This window comes from Ahaetulla prasina, chromosome 2 (genome assembly GCF_028640845.1).
Source record: "Ahaetulla prasina isolate Xishuangbanna chromosome 2, ASM2864084v1, whole genome shotgun sequence".
NCBI classification, from domain to species: Eukaryota; Metazoa; Chordata; class Lepidosauria; order Squamata; family Colubridae; genus Ahaetulla; species Ahaetulla prasina.
The window spans coordinates 182,417,139-182,444,304 of record NC_080540.1 but is presented as its reverse complement, the minus strand read 5'-3'; the positions used below and the strand labels follow the sequence as shown (position 1 = coordinate 182,444,304).

Genomic DNA, 27,166 nt, shown 5'->3' with positions numbered 1-27,166 from the left:
AGAAAAAGAAGTTTGCCAAAGGAGTAGAAAAGTTATATCCCAGCAGTTTTGCCTTCTGATAAAGGTCTGCTTTTTGACCTGCTGTGCCTACCCTGGCAGTCACTTTGTGACTGTTTGCAATAAAGTATTCTACAATGTTTGGATGACTTTGAGTCAGGGAAACTAGTAACCTAGAACAATAAGGTTGTTACAAGATTAAATGGAGAAAGAGAAGGAAAAATGCCATTCCTTTTAAGTTGAACCTGAATTTCTTAATGGGAAATAACAGAATAACAGAATTGGAAGGGACCTTGGAGGTCTTCCAGTCCAACCCCCTGCTCAAGCAGGAGTCCCTATACCACTCCAGACAAAAGGCTACCCAATCTTTTCTTAAAAACCTCCAGTGATGGAGCACCTACCACTTCTGAAGGCAAGTTGTCCCACTGATTAATTGTTCTGACTGTCAGAAAATCTCTCCTTAGTTCTTGGTTAGATCTCTCCTTGATTAGTTTTCATCTGTTACTTCTTGTCCTGCCTTCAGGTCCTTTGAAGAACAGGTTGACACTCGCCCCCCTCTTCTTTGTAGCCCCTTAGATATCAGAAGACTGCTATCATGTCATCCCAGTCCTTCTGTTTGTTAGATTAGACATACCCAGTTCCTGGAACTATTCATTGTATGTTTTAGCCTCCAGCCTCCTAATCATCTCTGTACGTGCTCTTTCTAGAGTTTCAATATCTTTTTTTTTTTTCGTATCATGGTGACCAAAACTGGATGCAGTATTTCAATGTACTAGATACCTTCATTCTATACCTGTACATTTGGTTTTTCTTGCCTAAGTGTAAAATCTCACAATTGAATTGCCTTTTGTTGGATAGGACCCAGTATCTGTCATGATCCTTCTGGATCTTGAACCTATCTTCTAAAGTGTTGGCTATTCCTCCCAGCTTGGTGTCATCTGCAAAATTGATGAGTTCCCCTTCTATCCCCTCATGTTAACCATTTATGAAGATGTTGAAGAGTACTCGGCCTAAGACATAATTGCTTTTAAGGAAACAATTGCTCTTTAGCAGACAAGCAATTGCTTGTAGAATATTGGTGTGAATAGGAAGCTTCTGCAGCAAAGATACACTATGTGTGGATGCTTGATGAATATTTGAGATATTCAGTTTTATGATATGATTTTTAATTTTTATTGTAACTTTGTGGAATTCCTTGCAAATTCCAAAAGAGCCAATTTTAGCTGGATTCACACACTCTCACTTTAAAGACTACTTTCCTAAAGTAAGGAAATCCATCTATACATTCTCACAGTCCTTTTTGGTATAAACGTTATTAAAAGTTTTGAAAAGAAGATAACAATGAACAAAAATGAATATAAACTAAAGAAAGAAAAGGAAAAAAGAAGAAGGGAAAAGACAAAAGCGCAAAAAGAAAAGATAAAAAAATAGAAAGAAAAAATTTCTAATATCCTTTGTAGCAAATACAAGAATGATTACAAAATTATCTCTTGCTCTATGGTTAAGGCACTCACACTGTCCAGGATTCTCATAATTTATTAGGCTCAGTTGTCACAGAGTCTTGCAATATCACATTTCCCTGTGCCAGCAAATTTGCGATGGATATATTATGGTTTTCTAGTTGTATGTAATGGTTGTAATTTAGTTGAGCTTTTTTTTATTTTTGTACGTTTTGTACATTGTTGACAAATGCTCAGAGTTGTATTATATAAAATAGGCAGCCATATATGTATTTTAAATAAATAAATACACAAGTACATTTCTTTGAAAAAAAGTTGAACAATAATCTGCCTTTCAAATGGGTGCCTACAAACTCCTAGTAAAGCCAGCCAATGAACAAGGCTGCAGGGTTTTAAGGAAACCACAAATTTTCTTGTGGTTTCAAGTATGCTGCAGCCTTGCCAGAAATATATCAGTTTGGCTCTTACACGCTGCTGACATCATGGCAGGTGGTCTAGAGCTGGTTTCAAACTGATGCCCACTTTTTGGGTAAACACTTAGAATTTATTTTCCACTAAAGCAACTCACGTGACTCCTACTGTGTTGGAATTATTATATATTTTAATTTATGAACAAAATCATGTTCCTAAGACAACTAATTTTAATTGTAAAAGACTTATTAAAAATAATAAATAATGCCCTCCAAGACATGGGGAGGATCGGCTGCAGACAGGCAATGGTGCTGAGAGGCAGCAGATCCCCTCTGATGAGAAACAGCTGCCTCCCTCACTTGACCCAAGGGCATAGAGAGTAGAACGGAGGTAAGCTTAAAGGAGCTCTGCCAGGTTGCTCAGGAGAAGGTCACGCCACCCCTCCTCACAAGGAACACCTGGCATGAGATAACCTAAGCAGAAACTGGGGTGGGGGATGAGGAGGAGATTGTCTTTGTCAGGAATAATTATTTGCTTTGGGATATATGCCCCTGGCTTTGGGAAAAAACTAAGCCTTGACTCATGTTTCTGTTGTGTTGTGCCTTGTCTTTGCCTTACAGACTGCCTTTTGCCTTGTGGACATGCCTTTGGCCTCATGGACTTGCCTTAACTTGTGGACTGGCCTTGCCCTTTGGACTTTGCCGTGTGAGCTTGCACCTTATTTTTGAACTTTCTCTCTGCCTTTGCAAATTAGTTTTGGTGCTTACCGGCTTTTGTTTGGGAGACTGAGGGTGGCTGTCTTGAGGGATGTGTAGGGTGGAGTTTTGCCAGCCATTGTAGGGCTGTTTGTTGTGGATTTTGTTTAGTTAGTCGAGTAAGGAGTTCGAGACTGGATTCGTGACAACAGCTCTTTTTATTAAGAGTGAGACTTCAGCAAAAAATGCAGGCAGGATGCTCTCCTTATATACACACCTGGATCAGTTGGTCACCAATAGAATTCAAATGTTTTCCCGCTGGAATTTCCCGCTGGAATTTCCCACCAATGGGATCATGCACAACAGATTTTAAGAGAGCAATAAAGGACTCTATCAAAGCCTGTCTCTGCCTAGGCGACCTGGGTCATAACAATGCCACTCTATACTCTATACCACACTTGGAATACTGCATCCAGTTCTAGTCACCATGATACAAAACAATTCTGATGCCCTGGAAAGCGTGCAGAGAGGAACTACAATATGATGAATAGCTAAGGGCATTAGGTATGTTTAGCCTAATGAAGAGGACTCAGGGTGACATGATCGCAATCTTTCAATAGTTGCCATCCAGTTGCCTTTTGGAAAAGCATCTTTGGGACAATCATGACCTGGATGATTGGGAATCTCCATAGACAGTCTTCCAATATTTGAGGGGCTGTCACAGGGAAGAAAGATCAATTTATTTTCCAAAGCACGTGAGGACAGGAAGCAATGGTTGGACGCTCATCAGAAGAAGATCCAACCTGGAACTAAGGAGGAATTTCCTGACAGTGAGAATAATCAAACAATGGAAGAGCTTGCCATCTGGAATTGTGGGTGCTCCATTGCCAGAGATTTGACAACCATTTGTTTGGAATGGTATAAGGACTCCTGCCTTGGGTAGGGAATTGTACTAGACGACCTCTAAGGTTCCTTCCAGCCCAATGATTCTATGAAATATTTATCTGCGTTGTTTGAAGACTTAATATATCACACCCCACCCCTACTGCCCAAATATCATGGATAGTGACCTGGCACATTCCTAATTCAACTAAAATAGCTTCTGTAGGTTTTTCTAACAATTCTCTTGATAACTGATTAGTACACATTATTTGGTAAAAACAGAGCTGAAGATATAGGCAAAGACCCAATATAAAGTTATAAAAAAAGCATTATCCTGCTGTCTGGCATTTTCCTATCTACTAAAATAGGGTAGGTAGAATTTTATCAAACTGGACTTGTGTTGTGTGGTTTATTTATTTTCTAATTATTGTATCAGATTATTATGCCATTTCACTTGCAACTGATTGCATTTAAGCTTTTATCCTGGTCTCAACCAAGTGAGAAATCGAATAGGTTCCTGACCAACCTAGCTGACAACTTTGTTGTCCAAAAGGTAGAGGAGGGAACTAGAAGGACAGCCATATTTGACTTAATTCTTACAGAGAAGAAGTGATAGAGGGAATTGAAACTGCAGGATCTTGGGTGAGAGTGACCATGTTATACCAGAATTTAACATAATGCAAACACAAGCAATAGAACATAATACCACAGTCCTAGATTTTAAAAGGGCTGATTTTAACAAACTCAGAGAAAACTTGGGAAAGATTCCTTGGATGAAAATCCAAAAGGGGAAAACAACTCAAGAAGCTTCGGAAACTCTAAAAATATGATCCTAAAAGCCCAGTCCAGCACAATACCACTGAAAAAGAAAAACAAGAAATCCAAGAAAAAATCAACATGGCTGCATAAAGATCTCTCTGACAAATTGAAAGACAAAAAGAACAAGTACAAAAAATGGAAAGGATACATAACTAAGGCAGAATATCAACAGATAGCCAGAATCTGCAAAGAAGCCAGGAAAACAAAGGCTCAGAATGAACGAAGACTTGCAACAAAAGTCAAAGATAATAAAAATAAGTTTCTTCCAACATATAAATAACAAGAAAAAAAATCAAGGAAACAGTCGATCCACTAAAGACAGAAGATGGCAAGGAAGTAAAGCAGAGCTTTAAAGATAGGCTTAAGATACAGAAGGATCTTGACAGACTTGAACATTGGGCACTATCTAAGAAAATGAAATTCAATGGTGAAAAAAGGTTCTACATTTAGGCAAGAAAAACAAAATGCACAGGTACAGTATATGTGGTACCTTGCTCAATACTAGTAACTGTGAGAGGGATCTTGGAGTCCTAGTGGACAACCATTTAAATATGAGCCAGCAGTGTGCAGCAGCTGCCAAAAAAGCCAACACAGTTCTAAGCTGCATAAACAAGGATAGAATCAATATCACATGAAATGTTAATACCACTTTATAATCCCTTGGTAAGGCCACACTTGGAATACTGCATCCAGTTTTGGTCATCACGATGTAACAAAGATGTTGAGACTCTAGAAAGAGTGCAGAGAAGAGCAACAAAGATGATTAGGGGACTGGAGGCTAAAACATATAAAGAACGGTTGCAGGAACTGGGTATGTCTAGTTTAATGAAAAGAAGGACTAGGGGAGACATGATAGCAGTGTTCCATTATCTCTGGGGCTGCCACAAAGAATAGGGAGTCAAGCTATTCTCCAAAGCACCTGAGGGTAGGACCAGAAGCAATGGGTGGAAATTAATCAAGGAGAGAAGCAACTTAGAACTAAGGAGAAATTTTCTGTTAGAACAATTAATTAGTGGAACAACTTGCCTGCAGAAGTTGTGAATGCTCCAACACTGAAAGTTTTAAAGAAGATATTGGATAACCATGTCTGAAGTGGTGTAGAATTTCCTGCCTAAGCAGGGGGTTGGACTAGAAGACCTCCAAGGTCCCTTCCAACTCTGTTATTCTTGTTATGTATCTTTAAATGTTTTGGCGGGAAACAAGCACGTTGCTGATTGGTTGAAGCCGCTGGTTAAACAGTATATAAGGAGAGGTTTTTCCACAGCCAGGTTGCTGGGTTCACCCTATATTAAAGAGCTGTTGTCACTACCCTGGTCTCCAGCCTCGTTACTTCCCGAACTTAACACTGGCGGCGGTGGGATCTCGAGGCTAAGGAGCACCAGAACCGAGCTGAAGCACGGAAGAACCGAACCCAGCAAACCCAGGGCAGAAAGCGGAGATGGCCAGTTACACTCCGCCCGCCGTTTGACCCAGCCAGAGAGAAATGGGAGCGTACATGACCCGTTTGAAAGCTTCTAGAAGCAAACGAACTGCAAGGAGTTCAGACAACCGCAAAGGGCATATTTCTTGAGCCACTGCGGTCCGAGGTCATCGACATCGCGGAAGCCCTGGCAGAGCCAACGCCGTACAATCGGTATCGTGGCAAACTCTGCAAACCCTGCTAAAAACCATTTCGCCAACGCCGTCCAAATACGTCGGCGTTTTGAATTTGGAGAGCGCCGACAGCTAGAGGGAATCCATCAGCGACTACATGGCCGCCCTGCGGAAAGCCTCCAAAGACTGTGGGTACCGAGACCTGGACGAGGCGCTGCTGGAGCAACTCATCCGTGGGGTCAGAGACATGCGTTTGCGGGCGGCTGCTATCAAAAAGCAATCTAACGCTGGCAAGCGCTCTGGGCGAAGCCAGGCGCATGAAATGTCCACCCAAGCGGCGGAGACCCTGCAAAGCCACTCACACCAAGGCGAGCACAAAATCAACCCGGTGCACCAAGAAGAGATCCAGACCGAATCAGGCGGCGAGGATGAGGAAGGGTTTGTCGAACCGAGAAGCGTGGCAAAGAAGACCGGGACGAATGCGGAAGTTGCGGAGGACAACACCAGCGTCAACAATGCAAGTTCAAGGGCGCTACATGTCGGTGCGAGAAGAAGGGCACCTGGCTCAAGTCTGTCGAGCACCCCAACCTTCCCGCCGAAAATTCAAACCGACCAATCAGAGCGCGGATCGGCAAGGCGACCCGATTGGCTCAAACAAAAAGCGCGAATTCAAATCGAACGACCGTGATCATGGGCGCGCCTCAACCAAGGTGGAGAAGAAAATCTTCACCAAACCCAAAATAGAAGGAGTGCCGTGCCGACTAGAAGTGGACACGGGTCAGCGATCACAATCATGTCCTGGGACACTTTTGCGAAGCTTTGCCAGTCAAACGCCACCTGCAAACACAACGGCTACGAGTCCACGACTACCAAGGGAATCGCATCCCTGTTCGAGGACCACCTCTGTCCGAGTCGAGTACGGACCACACAAGAAGACCCTGCCCATCACGATCGTCGAAGGGACCCTGCCAAGTTTGTTGGGACTAGACTGGTTCCGTGCATTGGGCATGGGAGTGACTGGCATCTACAGAAGTGACTTTAACCTAAAGACACACTCATGAGCGAGTTCGAAGATGTCTTCAAGGACTGCCTGGGCAAGTACAAGGGGACCCCTATTTCCTTTAATCTAGACCCCAGGTAGCCCCTATCCGGATAAAAGCAAGGAGGTCCCTTTTGCCCTTAAACCAAGATTGACAAGGAGATAGACAAGTTAATAAGGCAGGGATACTGGTGCCAGTCGATCATGCCAAATGGGAGACGCCAATCGTCACCCAGTGAAACCAGATGGGTCAGTTAGAATCTGCGCTGACTACAAGGCGGCGTTAAACAAAGCCTTGCAAAAGCGCTTACCCGGTTCCGTGGTGCAACACTTGCTGCACTCTGGGGCAAGGGCAAGTTTTGCAAATTAGATTTGGCTCAAGCCTATCAACAACTGCCCGTAGACGCCAACACAGCGAAGCCCAAACGATTGTGACTCACAGAGGTGCTTTCAAGTGTACCCGGTTACAGTTTGGGGTGAGTGTGGCACCAGGGCTTTCAAAATTTAATGGGCGACTTCTGCAAGGGCTCCCGGTAGTTCCCTATTTTGATGATGTATTGGTATCAGCAGAAAATTTAGAGGAATTGGGGAGCGTTTGAGAAAAGTTCTGGGCATTTTCGGTCAGCGGACTAAAGGTTAAAGTGAACAAATGCCAAATAGGGGTAGAATCAGTAGATTCTTGGGCTACAGAATAGACAAGAGAATTCACCCACTGAGAGCAAGGTCAAGGCAATAAGAAAGGCTCCAGCGCCCAAAAACAAAACAGAGCTACAGGCATTCCTGGGGCTAGTGAACTTTTACGTGGTCTTTTTAAAAAACAAGGCAACCGTTGCGAGCCGCTACATAAGTTCTGGGAAAGAATACTGTTTGGTCTTGGGGAAGCCTGAAGCTAGGGCTTTCGAGCAGTAAAAACCTACTCTCGGCGATAGCTTACTAATTCAGTATCACAGCAATGCCATTGGTTCTGGTTTGTGATGCCTCCCCTTACGGGGTGGGGCTGTGCTCAGCCACAGACTTCAAATGGCACAGAAGCCCCAATAGCCTTCTACTCCAGAACGATGTCCTCAACAGAGAGGAACTATAGCCAGTTGGATAAGGAAGCTAGCTATAGTGTCAGGGGTAAAGAAGTTTCACGAATACGTGTTTGGCAGAGACTTTGAAATTGTCACAGACCATAGACCATTGTTAGGGTTATTGGCTGGCGACCGCCCAACGCCGGTGGCACTTTCACCCCGTTTGACCAGATGGGCTATCTTTCTGGCTGCTTACTCCTACAAGCTGCAGCATCGACCAGGAAAGAAGTGGGGCATGCGGACGCGTTAAGCAGATGCCCACTACCAGGGCAATCGAGGACCCCACTCGGGAGCCCATGCTATTATTGACTCTCTGGACTCTGGCCCAGTCACATCTAAGGAGGTGGCTCGGGCATCATACGGGACATTATTGAGAACTGTACTTGGTTGGGTACAAGAGGGTGGCCGCTGCGCCAGGCGGCGTTTTAAGGAATTTGTAAAAGCGTGGGGAACTATCGGCTCAAGGGGTGCCTGCTATGGGGGATCGAGTGGTGATCCCGGAGAAATTGAGGAAAGGTATTGGACCTCCTCCACGAGGTCACCCAGGGATCGTAAGGATGAAGGGCTAGCGAGAAGCTATGTGTGGTGGCCCTAATGGACTCAGAAATTGCTGAGAGGGTAGGAAATGCCAGGCCTGCCAGGAGTCCAGACCACTACCCCAACGGCCCCAGTCAGGAATGGGAAAAACCCCAAGGGCCCTGGTCAGAATCCACATTGATTTTGCTGGCCCTTCCACGGCCAAACCTTCCTAGTGGTAGTCGGCGCCTTCTCTAAATGGCTGGAAATCATTCTAATGAGACCCATGACAGCCGAGGCAGTAATCGCAGCCCTGCGGCACCTGTTTGCAACCCACGGGTTGCCCGACACGCTAGTTTCCGATAACGGCCCGCAATTCACGGCAACCCAGTTTGAGGAATACTTGGCAGATGAGGGCATCCGACATGGCCTCTCTGCGCCTTTCCACCCCTCGACGAATGGCCTTGCAGGCGTTCCGTCCGGGCGCAAAAGAGGCATTGTCAGACTCAAGCCAGGCGACTGGCAAACAAAGATAGATTTCTTTCTGGCGTTCAGCATAGAACCCCAGCACTGCAACAGGCAGAAGCCCAGCGAATTATTGATGGGACGGAAGCTCCGGTGCCCACTAGACCGTTTAAATCCCATTACACACCAGAGGGTTACAAGGGGAACTGGAAAAACTAGAGAAATGGACATAGGCGACCGGTGGGCACCCGCAACTATGGGACGGCCCAAGTTGGCTGGCAGGGCAAATCATAAAAGCAACGGTCCAAAGTCATACTTGGTTGAGTTAAAGACAACCGAGTATGGAGGCGCCACATAGATCAAATAAGAAAAGAATAGCGAACAATCCGAGCTAAATGAAACAGACCATGACCACACATTATTTGAACCCACAGCTGACTTTAACCGGGAGGCGCAAGACTTAGCTGAGTCCCGGAGGTCCAGCGGCGCCATCAGGTTCCCTTTGGAAACAGCAGGGACGACTCTGCAAGTAATCCAAGGCCGGATGGCCTAGAAAAAGAGTCTGCAAGTAATCCAGGGCCGGATGGCCTAGAGAAAGAGCTGGGAGGAGCAAACAGCCCCTCCGACCAGCTCTACCCACTCCCAAGGACTGAACCGCGCAGGTCCGAAAGAATCAGGAGACGCCCAGGTTATTTGCGTGACTACGTCGAAAAATAACATGTAAATAATATGTAAATATAAGTAAAGTGTTTTCTGGGAGGGGAGGAGTGTTATGTATCTTTAAATGTTTTGGCGGGAAACAAGCACGTTGCTGATTGGTTGAAGCCGCCGGTTAAACAGTATATAAGGAGAGGTTTTTCCACAGCCAGGTTCCTGGGTTCACCCTATATTAAAGAGCTGTTGTCACTACCCTGGTCTCCAGCCTCGTTACTTCCCGAACTTAACAATTCTATTCTATATTTGGAAAAGCTGCTTAACTCATTCTTTGCATCAGTCTTCACATAAAAAGAAACTATAACCCAACCTACCAAAAACTTAACTGTAAAAGACAGACTAGAAATGCAAGTTAAAATAAGCAAAATAATAATAATAATAGTAAGATAACACCTGCCTGATCTTGATGAATACAAATCACTGGGACCTGATGGACTACATCCCAGAGTTCTAAAGGAGCTGGCAGCTGTCATCTCAGAACCACTGTACCACATCTTTCAAAAATCCTGAAGCACTGAGGAACTACCACAGGACTGGAAAAAAGCTGATGTGGTTCCCATCTTCAAAAAAGGAAAAATAACAGCCCCAGGAAACTACAGACCAATCAGCTCACATCAATACCTGGGAAGATACTGGAAAAGATAATAAAAACCAGATCTGCCAACACCTAGAAACGAGTAAAGTAATAACTAGAAGCCAGCATGGGTTTGTTAAAAACAGATCATGCCAAACCAATCTTATTTCTTTCTTCAACAGTGACTAAATTAGTAGAACAGCGAAATACTGTGGACATAATACACTTAGACTTCAGCAAGGCATTCGACAAAGTAGACCCCAACCTACTTCTTGGTAAGCTAGAAAAAAGTGGGATAGATAGCTTCACCATCAGATGGATTAGTAACTGGCTGACAAACTGTACTCAACAAGTAGTCTTTAATGGTACTACATCTACATGGAGGGAAGTAAGCAGTGGGCTAGCACAAGGCCCAGTGCTCTTCTATATCTTCATAAATGACTTAGATGAGGGAATAGAAAGGGAACTTACCAAATTTGCAGATGATGCTAAGCTGGCAGGAATAGCCAATAGATCAGGGGTGTCAAACTCAAGGCCTGGGGCCCGGATCCGGCCTGCAGGGTGCTTAGATCTGGCCCATGGTACCTCTGTGTGGCCCTCCTGAGTTCTATTTTTGGCTGCGACGGCTCCTGAAGCCCTCTGCCAGTGAAAATAGGCAGGCCATGCGCACCCCCGAGTTCCATTTTTGCTAGAAAAAAGCTGCAGAAGGTCACTGCAGCTGAAAATGGAGCTTCAAGTGATGTTGAGCTGGCCATGCCCACCCCTGGCCCCCCAAGGTCAAACACAACTCTGATGCAGCCCTCAGTGAAATTGAGTTTGACACTCCTGCTCTAGATGATAGGCTCAAGATCCAAATGGATCTTGACAAGACTTGAACACTGGGCCCTATCTAACAAAATGAAATTCAATGTAAAAAAAAGTAAAGCCTTACACTTAGGCAAGAAAAACCATAAGTACACATATAGATTGGGAGAAACCAGGTTTAATAGCAATAACTGTGAGAGGGATCTTGGAGTCTTAGTGGACAACCAATGAAGTATGAGCAGCGGTAGCCAAATGTGCAGCAAGTAGCCAAATGTGCAGCAGTAGCCAAAAAAGCCAATGCAATCCTAAACTGCATTAACAGAGGGATACAATCAAGATCATGTGAAGTACTAATACCACTCTATAAAGCCTTAGTAAGACCACATCTAGAATACTGCATCCAGTTTTGGTCACCACACTATAAAAAAGATGTTGAGACTCTAGAAAAAGTGCAGAGAAGAGCAACAAAGATGATTAGAGGACTGGAAGCTAAAACATATGAAGAACAATTACATATGAGGAACTGGGCATAGCTAGTCTAGTGAAGAGAAGGACCGGGGAGACAGGATAGCAGTCTTCCAATATTTGAGGGGCTGTCACAGAGAGGAGGGGGTCAAGCTGTTTTCCAAAGCACCTGAAAGCTAGACAAGGAATAATGGATGGAAACTGAACAAGGAGAGATTCAACCTGGAAATAAGGAGAAATTTTCTGACAGTGAGAAGAATCAACCAATGGAACAACTTACCTTCAGAAATTGTGGGAGCTTCATTACTGGAGGCTTTCAAGAGACTGGGCTGCCATCTGTCAGAAATGGTGTAGGGCAGTGATGGCTAGCCTTTTTGCTATTGTGTGCCAAAAGCGGGGGGAGCACGGTGTGTGTGTGTGTGTGTCACACGCACACGTACCCACACCTTGCGCATTCGTGCATAACCCCCCCCCCCATTTTTGGCACATGATGCCCCGGTGGGCCTGGTAGACCTGTTTTTCACCTTCTCCAGGCTACAGAGGCTTTCTAGGAACCTGGGGAGGGCAAAAACCACCTTCCCCACCCCACCCAGGAGGCCCTCTGGGGGCCAGAAATGGGCCACTTCCCAACTTCCGGTGGCCGCAGAACGCCCGAAAATTAGCTGGCTGGCCCTTGCATGTGTGCTGGAGCTGAGCTAGAGCAACGCTCATGTGCCCACGGATATGGCTTCGCGTGCCACAGGTGGCCATAAGTTCTCCATCACGGGTGTAGGGTATCCTTCTTGAATGGGGTGGTGGACTAGATGACCTACAAGGTCTCTTCCAACTCTGTTAATCTGTATCTGGTTTTTAACCTTGTTATTTGTTTCTTATTGGTTTACCCCTGAAATTCAGCAGAACAATTTCTGTGTCCTGCTTCCTTCACTCTGTGTAAACAATGTCTGTCAGTCATACTTCGCCTACATTAAGATCAAGATTTGTGAAACCACTGAAACCTTGGAAGACACTGATGTTCTTGCCAAGCAATGTGGAAGAGCATCCACTATCCAACGAGTCAAGAATTTGCAACTCCAAGCAACCAGACTTGATAGGCAAGCTGTTTTTCAGAATATCTTACAGAAATTAAATGAATGAAAGAAGCAGACATTATTCATAAGACATTTATTGAACAAGCAAGAAAAAAAATGAGAAAATTGTATTCTCTTATAAAGCAAATTAAGAACACTACATAGAGAATAAAACTGAATTCTGGTGGTAAATAATTATAAATCTCATAGGAAACTGAATTTTCCCAATTTTTGGAAAATATATGACTTTAACTGCAGCTAACATTTCAAGCAAAATCAAACAAAAAACAGATAAGACATCTGCATGGTATTCATTCACTCACTGTATTTGCAATGCAAAATCATCATTAGTCAGATAATCCATTTAGAATACAGAAAAATCTCCTTTGGCAGACATGTCATGACATTCTTTAAGTCTGAAGCACTGGGGCATCAACTCCTTGGATAAGTAAATGAACCACTAAATCCTAATGCCATGATTTGGCTAAACAGTATAATATCTAACACATGCAAGAGATGTCTTGCATACTGTTGTTCCTTAGCCATTACTATCTCCTGCTCTATAGGACTTGCATGCAAAGAGGAGGGAACATTACTTAAACTCATACAACAGGGTGCTGAATTGTGAACCTAATATGGTCCGACAGAAAAATGGATGTACAATACTGCAATCCTGGCATTGCAGGAAAATGATAATAAAGTCTTTGTTATTCTTGAATCCAACTTAATCCCTTCTCTAGCACTTCAAACTTCAGGTGTTAAAGTTAATTTCTGCCCTACTCTTCAGCTTGTTGAATCCCACTATATTCACCTGAAACTGGCAGCATATTTATTTAGAGTTGGTGGCATCATTAGGTCCAGTTATTGCTTCTACGGTATGCTCATGACAAGGTCAGGCTTTAACCATGCTCCTGGGACAAACTATATAATCAAATCAAAGAACTGTCCTCACTTTTCCTTTACAGTGTTAAGGAGAAATGTGGAGAAATTATTACTGTATTGCCCATGCCTCAATAATTGGCACCTTTATTTATGTATGCATGACAAGTAGATGCTAAAAGCACTGCCAACAGAAGCCCCTCCCCCCATATGTTATCTAGCAATAGAATGTGCATACAGCAGGACTGGGACACTATCCAGGAATAAGAGTGGGGTTAAGCTAGATAGGAGTTATACCGCTAGCTGATATTGCTAAGCCTTCAGCTCCTATTATTAGCCTATCCTAAAATCCTGATAAAGTAAACTGTACTACTGTTCAGAAATGAATTGGAATCACTGTCCATACAGCAAATAAGCTGGATCATTGACAATTCTTGGTCTGCGATTGTCAAGGAATGGCAGGAACCCCAAGCCTACCCATGGGACTTCAGAGGTTACATTCACTGGGAATGTTTGGAATGTTGAATAGAGAAAGGTTACTGGGTTCCAACAGGAGTGGCTCTCAAAATATGAGAAAAAGTAACACAAACTCTCATTAATTCCCCTTCTTACACTTGCCAGCTCTCAACTTAATAGAAAGAAGCGAGGGTATCTGTGAGCCAGAGATGCCACCAGTGCCTCTCTCTCTGAGTCACAGTGTCTAATGCAGAAGTCAGCAAAACTGCTGTCTGAATTTTAGATTAGTCTCCGCCTGGGTAGTGAAGTCTTGTAAAGAGACTTGCCCCTGGCCTCAATATAGAAGATTCGCATTTCTTTGCCATCAATCTCAAAGTAGGCAAAGCCTCCTTGGGAAGCGGGCTGCCCATAAAAGAAGCGTAGGTAACCATTTGGGACTTTGCGGAGGTGTTGCTTGGAGTCATCCATGAAGTTTCCTGCTCCACTTAGCACATGGCCTATGCCGCCTTTGTCCTGTAGGTACTATTCAATGGAGAAAGAAGAAGAAATGATAGATTGAGATCAGGACCGCATCACACCATTTGGGGATACCATTATGCTGTAATTGCACATTAACATTCCTATGGAGAAACATTAATTAGATTTCTATTCAGAATACAGAATAACAGAGCTAGAAGGTACCTTGGAGATCTCCTAGTCCAATTACCTGTCCAAGCACCTATACTGAACAAATAGCTGTCCAGTCTCTTTTTAAAAACCTCTAGTAATGGAGCACCCACAACTTTTGGAGGCAAGCTGGTCCGCTGGTTAATTGCTTGACCTATAGCTCAGTCCGGGATTTGCAGAACAACCACGGCAAGCTCATTGTGATAATCACAGCAATGGAAAAAATATTAGATGCTTCAGCCAAACTAAGCCTGAGAACAATTGCTGCATTTAATGCTCAGAATATACTGGATGACATAGGCAATGAAATGCATGGCTGTGCTAAAAGGCTTTCAGTATGTGTGAAACGAACAAAAGAGTGGATTTGGGGGTAGAGCATTTAATCTTAGGAAACACACACACAGGGAAGCTAAGCTCATTCAAGAAAAGCTTTCATGAACTTTCAAGAAACCCAAAGAGCTGGCTAGAGAGAAAGCAAGAATAGGCGCAACACAGAATTCAGTACAAACATAACAGGAACAAAGGTAAGTCAAGGCAAAAGAATACTGCTTAGGTTTCTCTCACTCAATTCACAATGAAAGCAGAAAGGTTATGCTTGAGATTGTTATAAGAAAGAAACTGTAAATAAGCAATAAATTCCACTGCAGACTGGAAAGCAGATCAAAGAAAATGCAAATATGCAAGAAGCCTATGAAGAACTTATTTTACATTTATTGCCATAAAGCTTTTACAATCTTGGTCATCTCCAGCAATTATAAGGGAGCCTATTGTCCTTTCCATTTTACAGGTTAAAAATAAAGATTGACAGGCAGGTTTCCTGGGGCTCAGGCTCAAACCTTCTCTTTCATCAGTTGGGTTCCCATTCCAGTAGCTTTCCAAAAGTTCTGTGCTACAGCCACAACCACCTCAGCCAAGATGATCAATGGGGTAGTGGAAGTTGTAGATCAGAAACATCTAGAGGGTCGCAGGTTCCCTCCCTATAGAGGACAGCAGAACTCAGTGATGAGGTTTCTTCTCTCACCTGCAGGTTGTGATCATGGCCACACAGGTAGGCAGTGGCCTTGTGTTTCAATAGAAGTGGCTGAAGCTGCTTGACCAAGCATTCAGTGGGGCCGTGCTTTCCCACAGACCATACTGGGTAGTGCCCTGCCACCAGCAAGTAGTCATCCTGGGAACTGGCCATCTGTTTGCGGAGCCAAGACAATTGGCTACGGGCCATGCCTACATTCTGAGGACGTAAGGGCTGCTCGCTTTGGAAGTCATCCGAATTACCACAGATGGTCACTGTGTCTATCATGAGGATTGCAACAGTAGTATTGCTGCCAGGCACCTTGAATCTCAGCTTGTAGTAATATTTAGGGAAATGCCTGCATAAAAAAGGTTGGAGGAAGACATTTTAGAGGAAAACAAGAGAATATGCTTCTACTTCACAAGAGCATTTCTAAGATACTTCAAAATCTGCAAAAGACATACCTCCTAGGTTACTTTTTAAAAATCTCCATCCCAACTGGAATATCATAGCAAATAGCTAAACAAACTAGCAGTTTTGGATCCTTGAATCAAAACTTTATTCACAAATGTAGTTTGCGGAAACAAGGAGAATGCTTCTTGCCCATGTGACTGAACCATTGTAGCCAGCCAGCCCAGAAGTTCAATACAGGCCAACTTTCAGCCATACAAGTAACATGGAATTCCCTAAAAAATTATTGTTTGTTTCTCGGTGTAAGGAGAAACAAGTGGCAGAAAAGGCTCCCCAGGAAGTCAGCCTTGTACCAATAACAGTACAGATGTTGGCCAGACTCTACTCTAAGTTCATTCAAAAGCCAGAAAGTGTTTATGACTAATAAACTCTGCAGGAGCCAATTTTTTTTAAAATCTAAGCATGTACATATAAAGACAGGATATAAAATCACAGGAAGAATAAAATAAATGATGTCCCATTAGTTTATGCCCAGAATGTCCCTTGGCAAAGAGAAACACTTTCACAGCCAGAGCATTGGAAGCCAGTTAAAAATTGTGTACTGGATGTATGAAGCAAAAATTGTGACTGATTTATGTCAAATGCATGTACCCAAGAATAGGGTTTGAATAATTACATTAATCTGTGTGCTGCAATCTTGGTTTGCTGCACATATATATGAGGCAAAGAATTAGAAGTGTTATGATTGTTGTGGGTAGGGCAGGACATAACTGTTCAATTTGCACAGTTGTGTGTTTGTGTTTCTGTTTAAGAAGAAGGAAATATGAAGGAGGCAAAGAAAAGTGTTACTGGCTGAATGTGTTTGTGGGTAGGGCAAGTGCTTAATTAGCATAGTTGTGTGTGGGGAAGGAGGGTGTTTCTGTTTAAGAAGGAAACACGAACTCAAAGAAAGCATACAAGTCTCTGTGTAACATCTGTTCTCATACCACAAGGATAATAAAGGATTTTATACTACATTATTGTAAAAGAGAATTTAAAAGAATTATTCATTCTCTTTTTGAGAGAGAGTATAATCAGGCACCCATTGATATTTATTACTTGGGGGGAATCCCTTTTTTTCTAATAGTAAGTGCAGTTCAACATTCGAACCAATGGTCAAGAGAAGTGGTCACCTGCCAGCAGTGATTGTGCCCAAGTGGAGGTTAGACAATCATCTGCCTGAGATGCTGTAATAGGCTGCCTGCACTGAGCAGGATTAGCCCCAGTGGCCTCTGGGGCTAATCACATGCTTCTAGTGTGAGTATTCTAGCAGAGGATATTTACTGCAAGGCAATAGCACTTCTTGCACATTCTTTCTCTCCCCACCAACACCTGCACACCCAGCAACTGCATTTCCTTCTATCCTTTGTCAGACCCCAGACTCACCAGCGCTTGGAGATTTTGCTGTAGGCAATCTGGGCGGAGACATTCCCAGAATGATCATGGTTTCCAGCCACAACATACCAGGGCAATTTACGAAGTGAAGGTGCTTGGAAAACAGATTCAAAGGTTTCCTACAAAGGAACAAGAAACATTTATCTGTGGGGAACAGGAAGAAATGTTTTCTGCACAGTATCAACTGCTGGTAAAAATGTCAAGATTTTTCCAGGTACCACAAAAATTAGCAATTGTTTCTTTTACAATAATTGGCTTCCGACAAGCAAAGTCAACAGGGGAAGCCAGATTCGCTTAATAACTGCACCAATTCATTTAACTGTGGCAAAAAGGTCATAAAATGGGACACAACTCACTTAACAACTGTATTGCTTAGCAATGAAAATGTTGGGCTTAATTGTGGTTGTAAGTAGAGGATTACCTGTAGCAGGTTGGGGGTCATTGACTGAAGAAGATATTCCTTGACCCGGGTACTTATCTTTGTAACTTTAGAGACTGACGGCTCTACTCCATCACACCCCTAGGAAAAACTAGGGAGCCTCTAGGAGGATTCTTCAAGGATTAATTTTTTTCTTCCCAGGTTTAATGAAGGGGAAGCATGTTGCCTTCTTAAGAGGGGCATCATTGCCTACAAATCCCTGCAAGGGGTCAGTCCAGTTCTGATGGAAGAAAGGACTTGTCAGAGGCCTAAAATGAGATTCTTCCCAAACAGGAATCTGCTTCAGTTATTGATTGATTGCCTCCCACCCTCTTTGGGATGTTCAGTTGCAATCTGATGCCATATCTGAGATACGATAATTCTACCCTTCCACACAAAAGTGAGTCCTGCTCAACCAAGTGATTAGAAGCTGCCTATTCCCTGGAGAAGCTTCTCTTGGAGGCTAGAAGGCGAACTCTCCCTCCCTCCCAAACAGCCAGACTGTTCCTATATAAGGGGCCCTGTTTCCTAAGACAAACTTATTCCCAAATAAGGTTTTGTCCTCTAAGGGTAGAAGCTGCACATTTGTAAATAGTTGAAGAAAATCCCAGGAAGGTTTCCTGGTCACCCTTCTTCCTATGGGGGAGGAATACGTTTACCCAATGTGCATAAATCTTTAGCAGTGCAGGCACACCTGGCTTTATTGCACTTCAGTTTGTTGTGCTATGTGAATAATGTGGGTTTTTTTATAAGACCCTCCACCAGCAAAAAGATTATGACTTGCTGAAGGCACAGATGATGATTAGCATTTTAGCAATAAAGTATTTTTTTAAAATTAAGGTATGTACATTAGGTTTCTTTAGATATGCTATTGCACACTGAATCGATTACAGTATAGCATAAACATAACTTTTATATGCACTGGGAAACTAAAAATGTTTGTGACTCACTTTATTGCAATATTTATTTTATTGTGAACCAAAATCGCAATATCTCTTAAGTATTTCTGGATAGTTTTTTTCCTACTGTTATCATTCTCAATGCAATTTTTCCCCTAGATACACATTTCTACAGAGATAATTCACATAATTTGGTTATTTGTGGCTACAGGACAGAAGCATCAACAATTCTTTTTCCTATACCAGAGCAAGGTACATTGCAGTGAGCTTTCCTCGTTGTTCAAGCCCATTCTTTGTTCTTTTGGAGTCTATTCTTCTCACATTTGCAGTGTTTCTGTTCTCTGAATATTGGAAACAAACACATAATCCCAAGGTTCTGAAATCTTTCATTTTTTATCATTTTCATTTCTTTACCTCCTCTATCATTTCTACACAAACAGTTTGCTTTTTCTATTGATCTGGCAAGATGCAATCTATTTAAATGTGCATCTCCCAAATTTTACAATTTTGAGTATATAAGGTTCCTTCAATTGAATAAGTAAATATTTTCCCTTATCTGTTTCTTCCTTTTCTCGCTAGTCCTCCTATGCAACCTTTTGTAACATCTTGCTTGGTGAAGACATCTGGAGGTGTTGAATACTTGCTTCCTCTTTTGGAGCTGGACAACCCACTGACTAATGTTATTTAAATTGATTTGGGAGGAGACTGCTTCCCTGTCATTCAGTTGATTAACCTTTAGCCAAACATTACACAAAAGAATTATCTGTAAGAGTTCAGTAGTATGTATAATTCTGATCTTCAAGGTGAACCTAGGAGCAGGACCTCCCATCTTATTCTGTTTCCCAATTCCCAGTCTCTGCTGAAGGGAAGATATCCTGATGCCTCACTAACATTTCAGTCATCTTTTGTGTTGCTACTCCCCACTAAATAGATAACTTCATTTTAATTTACCATGGAATTAAAGACCAGCTGTCTGCATGCCAATTATGGTGGTTAATTAAAACCAAAATGAACACTGGTTGACTGATGAGGAGAACCCAGCAGTAATGGCAAGAACATTTGTAGGGTGGTATGATAATGCTTCAGTGAGCAAAAATGGTGCCTGGGTAGACATCCTAATTGTCAGACAATAGTTTATGGAATAAGTTAGCAAAGACTTCCTTGAACGTTTTGCTTTATATTCTAATTTCTGTCTTCACTCCTTATCTTGTGCCAATTTAGTGCTGACAGTTAGTTGACCAGATTGTTGTGTATGGGTGTGAGCGATAAATCTTTCTGAGCTACAACTCAGCCTATGGTCCTGATCCTTTCGCACTTGACATATGCTCCACATAAGAGATGGACCTTGCAGAATGCCACCTAGATGCATATAAGGATTGCACATGAACATTATTCAGAGAGCCCTGATGGTGTTTTCATGCTTCCCACCTGGAAACGCTTGTCATACATATCAGTCACCCCATTGTAATAAAAGTTGTCTCCAAGAGATAAGATGAAATCAGCTCCCAGTGAAGCAACAGTTCGCCCCATCTCTTTGGCCACGGCTACTTCACGAGCAGTGTAGAAAGGTGCATTGGGGAGTCCACCCCAATCTCCAACTGCAATGAAGCGTAGGGAGGAACCAGCATGAAGGCTTGGAAGGACAGCCAGGAAAACACCTATGAGGTGTAAGAAGCTCATCCTCTGAAAATGAGAGAAAAAGATGGAATCATATTTTGTATTTTTATGTTCATAGACACACACATACAAAGGGTAGAAGAAAGAATCCCAGAACTTATCTAGAAAGCCCAGCTGAATTCTGGTTCCTACCTCTAACTTTATTATTAAATTATGCCTTTCCTTTCCTCTAGTCTAGGAGTTCAAGAGAGGAAATCTGAAGCTAATCCTGCCTCTTTACAGGTCTCCAGGTTTATGTTCCAACACTGTGCTATTCACTCCTCAGCACCTGCTACATTGTGGTCATTTCTTTACCTAGTAATGATAGTATACTAAAATAGTAATGATGCTAGGAATGGCTTATGCATTTAATCACTCACTGGTTTTTTTTTTCTACCAGTCATGAAAAGAACAATCATATGGCAATCACAGTGGGAATTAGTCTCACTGAAGTAGTGGCTTTACTGCTGAAGAGATGGAGAATACTACAAGATCAATGGATCTAACAGAGAAGTAAGCTGTTTTAGGTAAATCAAATACATCATCTCAGTGCATCTTGCTCATTTTGTACATTTTTAAGTGACTCTGATTTATTCAAAAGTATTACCTCGATTGCAAAGCCATCAGTTGTGACTGAGGCCAATATTTATTGACCTATCTGGCAATGATCATCTTTTAGTTCATTTTATATGCTTTTTTAAAACATGTTTAGGATTCTATTTTTATTCTTTTTTTTGTAGAATTTAAAATTATTGTAAGTCATCTAGAGTCATGCATTTAATGAATAGCTATATACATCCAAATAATAAATAAATAAATACAATATGAACAATTGCAACTTGAATGTCAGGTAAAAATAGTAAAATCATGAATTAAATAGAAAAAGGTATAGTGAATTGAGGTATAAATTACATTAAATTCCATTTCCCTGCCGTGAGGCAGGTAGACATGCAAAACTCCCTCAAAATATTGGAAAAGTGCCTCACTCAGGCAATCTTAGGGATTAAACTCAAAATAAAATTTCTAAAATACAATATATTTTACTAGATATAATTCCAGAACATAAAAACAGCAAACATCATAATTTATTAAGATAATTCTATTAAGATTATTGCTCTGAGGACAAACTTCACATACTAAAAATGCTAACCTTTTTTCTCTTTTAATACTTATACCGTAGTAATATAGAAGAGATACTAGCACTAATTCCAAAAAATGCTTATTTTTTCTTTTCTTATATCTTCTATAGCTTATATTTTCTATCACATTTTCTATATCTTATATTTCTTATATTGTATTTTGTTTGGCATGCTTCATCTTTTATTAATTGAGCATTAATTATATAACTTTTCTATGTTGTATTTTTTGTTGATATTGTTTTGAAAATACCTTGTTTTAAATAAAAAATTAATTAATTAAAACGCCTAAAGCACTACATTAGTACAACTGTCAATCTTTGCTTTCTTGCTTTAAAACTTTTTAAATCAGTTGTATCCAGAATGTTTCATTAATGTGTTTTTAAACACAGCTCTCAATGCACATATTCAAAAAGTCTAATCCCAGGATTGCTAGTAGTTTATGCCATTGGAAAAGATTTCCTGGGAAAGAGGAGAAGAGGAACTGTCTGGAGAGGCAGCCTCCAGCACTGGTCTTTTGAGCAACTCATTTGCATTTCAATGGGACTTCTGCAAGACAAGATCATTCTAAATGACCTATTCTTCCTAGTTATCAGCCTATTCTCTTCCAAATTCTTCTGTGGTTTTCTCTTCTTTGATCTTTATGATCCCTATGTAATCCCCTGTCCAAATATATAACATTAAAAAAAAAGATTTTCCCACTTGGAAAAAGATGGATTATTATCTTCCAGATTGTTTTGCATGCAGTATTTCTCATTATTAATCATTGTAAATCTGCCTGTGGCTGATCACTTTAAATATGCTATAGCACAATCCTAATGCACAAAACTGAATGTCAGTAATATTATATTGTTGCAATAATAAGAAATCAGCCAAATAATAAAACCAAAGAAATAAGCCCCATGACTTTTCAGAGCAGGACATGACCTTCCTCTCATTGCTCACATTAGCAAAGTTAAAGAATAGGTGCTATAATCAAACTATTTTGTCTTATTCCAGGGGCTATAAAAACCCATGAGAAGCTTTATTGCTACTGTAGTCAAGATAATCTTGAATAAATAAGATTACTGCTGCTCCCATTTAAATGTAAACTTGGTTATCCTTAGCAATCTTTCATTCTAAGATGATGACCCATCCGAGAAAATAGTACTGGTTCAAACGACAGGATCTCTTAAGTCTCATCTGCACGCAGAGGGCAACTGCAAATGGGAACCCCATTCGTTTTCATAGCCCCGTATTAATTCCCTGGAAAGCGTTTGGAAGGCCTTGAATGAAAAGGAAGAAAAACAGACCCAGCAAAGTAATCGCACCTTTGGTTGGTTTGACAGATAGTATACGTTGTAGCCTTTTGCGGTTTATTTTTCAGAAGTCATTTTGGTGTAAAATTAAATTTGGTTTTGCGCTTCCTCCGTGTGGTCTAATTTCTCCCTGCCTCTGTTATTTAGCCACGCTGGCATCCCATTATCAATGGGTCTTTTCCAGCTAGGAGCCACTCGGTGGATCCTGGCAAGAGAGGTAAGAAAGCCAACAAAAGAATTGGGGGGAAGAGAGAGAGAGAGAGAGAGAGAGAGAGAGAGAGAGAGAGAGAAAGAAGTAACTTCAAGCTGCACGTGAAGTCGCCCTTCTTACGTCTGTCAGTTTTCTCGGCCAACGCGCCAGTCCAGTCTAGGGGTTCTCTCAGCGCCGCTCGCTCCGGGATCTATCGCCCATGCCAGGACAACTGAAGCAACTCACTGGGCAGCGGAGCATTTTATCAGGGGCTGGAAACGGGAAATAGGGGTGGGATGGGCAGTTCCCTCCGGCATCCCCCACCCGGGGAAGTAGCGGGCAAGGCAGAAAAGCTGAGTGTAGCGCAGGAACAAACCACACGTCCTTTCTCCCCCCCCCCCACCCGCCATGTGACGCTCCCTCCTCCACCCAGGCTGGGGTTAAAGTCATTCTTTAACCTGAGCTGGGCTGATAAGCGCTGCAGCCGCCCGAAGGCATTTAACCCTTCTCAGGTGCCCAGACGTTGGATCCGAGGAGGCCACGCTCTGCAGTTTAAGGGGCCTCTGAGGACACCTTGGAAGGAGAAAGAGTGGCCGGCCGTTCTGCACAGGAACAATCCTCGCGGGACGGCCGGACGGAAGAGGGGGCTTTTCTGAGTCAAGCTGAAGCTAAAAAGAGCCCGGGGAGTCGTCCCGCTCGAGCCTCGAGGCTGACCCCCAGACTGAGACCTTCCTCAGGCTTCCTCCTGAGGCCCCAGCCTGTGCAGATAGGGCCGATCTTTGGATGTTAAAACATAAACTAGAAAGGCTTTTGTGTCACCTAGGCAAATAAAAGGTCTAATGCTGCTGACACTCCCGACAGAGATAACAAGGAAGATGGCTGGGTCTACTCAAGGAAGGTAAACTGGGAGCTGACTTTGAATGCTATCCTTCAATCCTACTTGATCCTCCTGAATCAGACAAGCACAACAAAGCTGACTTTTAATATCTAAAGAAAACGTGATAGGTAGCCACTAATTACAATATCTAAACAGAACTGGCATGTGCAATGGGATAAATCTTCAGGACCAAGTTGGGAATAAACACCAGAATACTGACATCTCTTTCAAGCCCTCAGAGTCAACTACTGATAAATTATTGCGACATACCCAGAATTTGTTAAGCTACTGAAGTTCGCAGATGACACAACAGTGATTGGTCTCATTCGAGACAATGACGAATCCGCATATAGACGAGAGGTCGAAGGACTAGCCTTGTGGTGCAACCAAAACAATCTGGAACTGAACACACTCAAAACCGTAGAAATGGTGGTAGATTTTAGGAAAAACCCTTCCATACTTCCACCTCTCACAATACTTGACAACACAGTATCAACAGTAGAAACCTTCAAATTTCTGGGTTCTATCATATCGCAAGATCTCAAATGGACAGCTAACATCAAAAACATCATTAAAAAAGGACAACAAAGAATGTTCTTTCTGCGCCAACTCAGTAAGCTCAAACTGCCCAAGGAGCTGCTGATCCAGTTCTACAGAGGAATTATTGAGTCTGTCATTTGCACCTCTATAACTGTCTGGTTCGGTTCTGCAACCCAACAAGAAAAACACAGACTTCAGAGGATAATTAGAACTGCAGAAAAAATAATTGCTACCAACTTGCCTTCCATTGAGGACCTGTATACTGCACGAATCAAGAAGAGAGCCGTGAAAATATTTGCAGATCCCTCGCATCCTGGACATAAACTGTTTCAACTCCTACCCTCAAAACGACGCTATAGAGCACTGCACACCAGAACAACTAGACACAAAAACAGTTTTTTCCCGAAGGCCATCACTCTGCTAAACAAATAATTCCCTCAACACTGTCAGACTATTTACTGAATCTGCACTACTATTAATCGTTTCATAGTTCCCATCACCAATCTCTTTCCACTTATGACTGTATGACTATAACTTGTTGCTGGCAATCCTTATGATTTATATTGATATATTGATCATCAATTGTGTTGTAAATGTTGTACCTTGATGAACGTATCTTTTCTTTTATGTACACTGAGAGCATATGCACCAAGACAAATTCCTTGTGTGTCCAATCACACTTGGCCAATAAAATTCTATTCTATTCTATTCTATAAAAAAGGAAAACAAAATGGTGTTTGGAATGCATTGAAGATTACTTAAAGTTTTCCATCAAAATACAGTTATAAGATAGAAAGATAAAAATGCAGCACATTTCAGAGAAGAGCTGCCACTGCCTCATATGCTCAGTCGCCTTCCTGTAGACGAAAATCAAAACTGGCTAGCAAGCTCCCAGGGCAGGGAGGGAGTCGGGGACCTCTGAACTTGGGTAACGCAAACCCTCCCCATAAAAGAAAGCTATGGGACCTTGCCTGCCAATACATCAGTTTCAACAGTGAGAAGGAGGCCTGGCCCTAGGATATTAAAAGGCAGCCACCGGTTAAAAACATTTAACAGGTCCCCAGGAAGTGCCAAGATGGCCACAGAAAAGCAGAGTACAACAGCAAATGCAGCAAGTGCTGTCTTGATGCCAGAGAAAGTTCCTGTTACTGTCCCATGTCTGGATCCGGATACCATGCCATGATCCTGGACATGGGGATCTTTGAGAAAAACATGGCCAGAAGGAGGCCATGGGTAAAAAAAAAAAAGTGGAGAAATACTAGGCTAATAGATAAGAGAGCCTGGAAGTGGGAACCTTGGTTTGGATTTCCTGCTGTTGCAACCCTTTTTGCAATTAGTGAAACACAGTAGGATTAATTTCTGAATGAGCAGTGGGGGGGATTGCATTGATGGGTCTCACTTTCTTATATTTCTGGTGAAATGAAAAGAATGTGTCAGGTAAAAATTCACTAATTTTTAAGTGATTTGTTAATTTAGGTAATGAAATGCACAGAAAAGTGATATACAGGAAGTCGCCTGCTCATCTTCCACTATTTGGCATTAGGTGCAAAGTTCTTTCGTTTTCTTTTTAAGCTGCCCATTCTAGCTCAGTATTCTCCTGCTGAACAGAACCAAGTCAGAGTAAAAGCATCATTTCTTAGTTGAGATGCCACATTTAGGAAGAATCTGAGATACAAGGGCATTCAGTAGTCCTTGGAGAAAAAATATTTTAAGATTATCATTTGGTATAGACTTTACAGAGAGCCAGTCTTAATTTTGAGAACTGGTTTGGTGCAGTGGTTTAAAGCATCAGGCTAGAAATTGAGAAATTATGAGTTCCAGTCCCACCATAGGCATGAAGCCAGCTGGATGGCTCTGGACTAGTCCCTCTATTGCAATCCTAGGAAAGAGGCAGAGGCAACCACTTCCTGAAAAACTTTGATGATAATACACACGCACAAGCATTTTGTTAATCAGAATTAAATGGCACTACTTTGAATAAGCCAGGATTGGTTTTATCAGTAGAATGAAAAAAATGTGAAATAAGCTAAGAAAGCCGATGAACTATTATAGAATGATCAAAAAAATTATGTCCAGTGATAGAAAATTGTGAAGCTCAGTGTATATATGGCACATAGCAATGTTAAACTGATCTGCACAACAGTAGTCTTATCCAATGGTCACTTTAGAACAAGCTCATTTGGCCTAGTGCAATTTTACTTCTGAAGCAAAAAAAGACATTTAGCCCTTATTTGATTGCTTTCCCCTCTCTCTGTAACAGTGAAATGAAGAAACTCACCTCATTGATGGGGTACTTCAAGGAACCCTCAAGGACAGTTATCCTGATACCATTGATGTCCCCCCCCCAAAAAAATAATCTTGGGGTTTTGCTGTCCTCCCATTAGTACTTTTCTATTCCTCTCTATACATGTAGCTATATGATCAGCAGGAGGTAGATAAGGGAGACAACAAGGTCCTGGTTTCTCTTTTCCCAGCTTTCTCCTTGCTTCAGTTCTAGGCTTCCACAGCACCTCTCTCTGACCTAGCCAGACTTTTAGTCAGCAAGCATCCATTGCTCCCGCCCTTCCTCCTCTCCAACATAAATATGTTTCTTGTGCTCCATGTGAAGTTTTACTGTACTTTTTATTGGTTTCTTTCTTCCAGTGTGTATATCTGAAGGCTGCCCAGACCTGCCGTACATCCAGCAACGTACCTTGGGTCTCTTGGGCTTCCAAGATCATGAA

General features: G+C 42.2%; 1 protein-coding gene across 2 annotated transcripts; it reads right to left on the bottom strand.

The window, feature by feature from the left end:
* Nucleotides 1-12,663: 12,663 nt before the first annotated feature.
* Nucleotides 12,664-23,377, bottom strand: ACP5 (acid phosphatase 5, tartrate resistant). 2 transcript variants are annotated; one of them, XM_058173113.1, is made up of 5 exons: nt 23,168-23,377; nt 20,175-20,429; nt 17,421-17,548; nt 15,597-15,942; nt 12,664-14,431 (listed from the first exon to the last, which is right to left on the bottom strand). In XM_058173113.1, exons 2-5 carry the CDS (start codon nt 20,424-20,426, stop codon nt 14,189-14,191), a joined length of 969 nt encoding a protein of 322 aa, XP_058029096.1. In that variant the 5' UTR covers nt 20,427-20,429; nt 23,168-23,377; the 3' UTR covers nt 12,664-14,188. The 2 variants fall into 2 exon arrangements, with proteins under 2 accessions (XP_058029096.1, XP_058029097.1); XM_058173114.1 differs by lacking the exon at nt 23,168-23,377 and adding an exon at nt 22,849-23,104.
* Nucleotides 23,378-27,166: the final 3,789 nt, after the last annotated feature.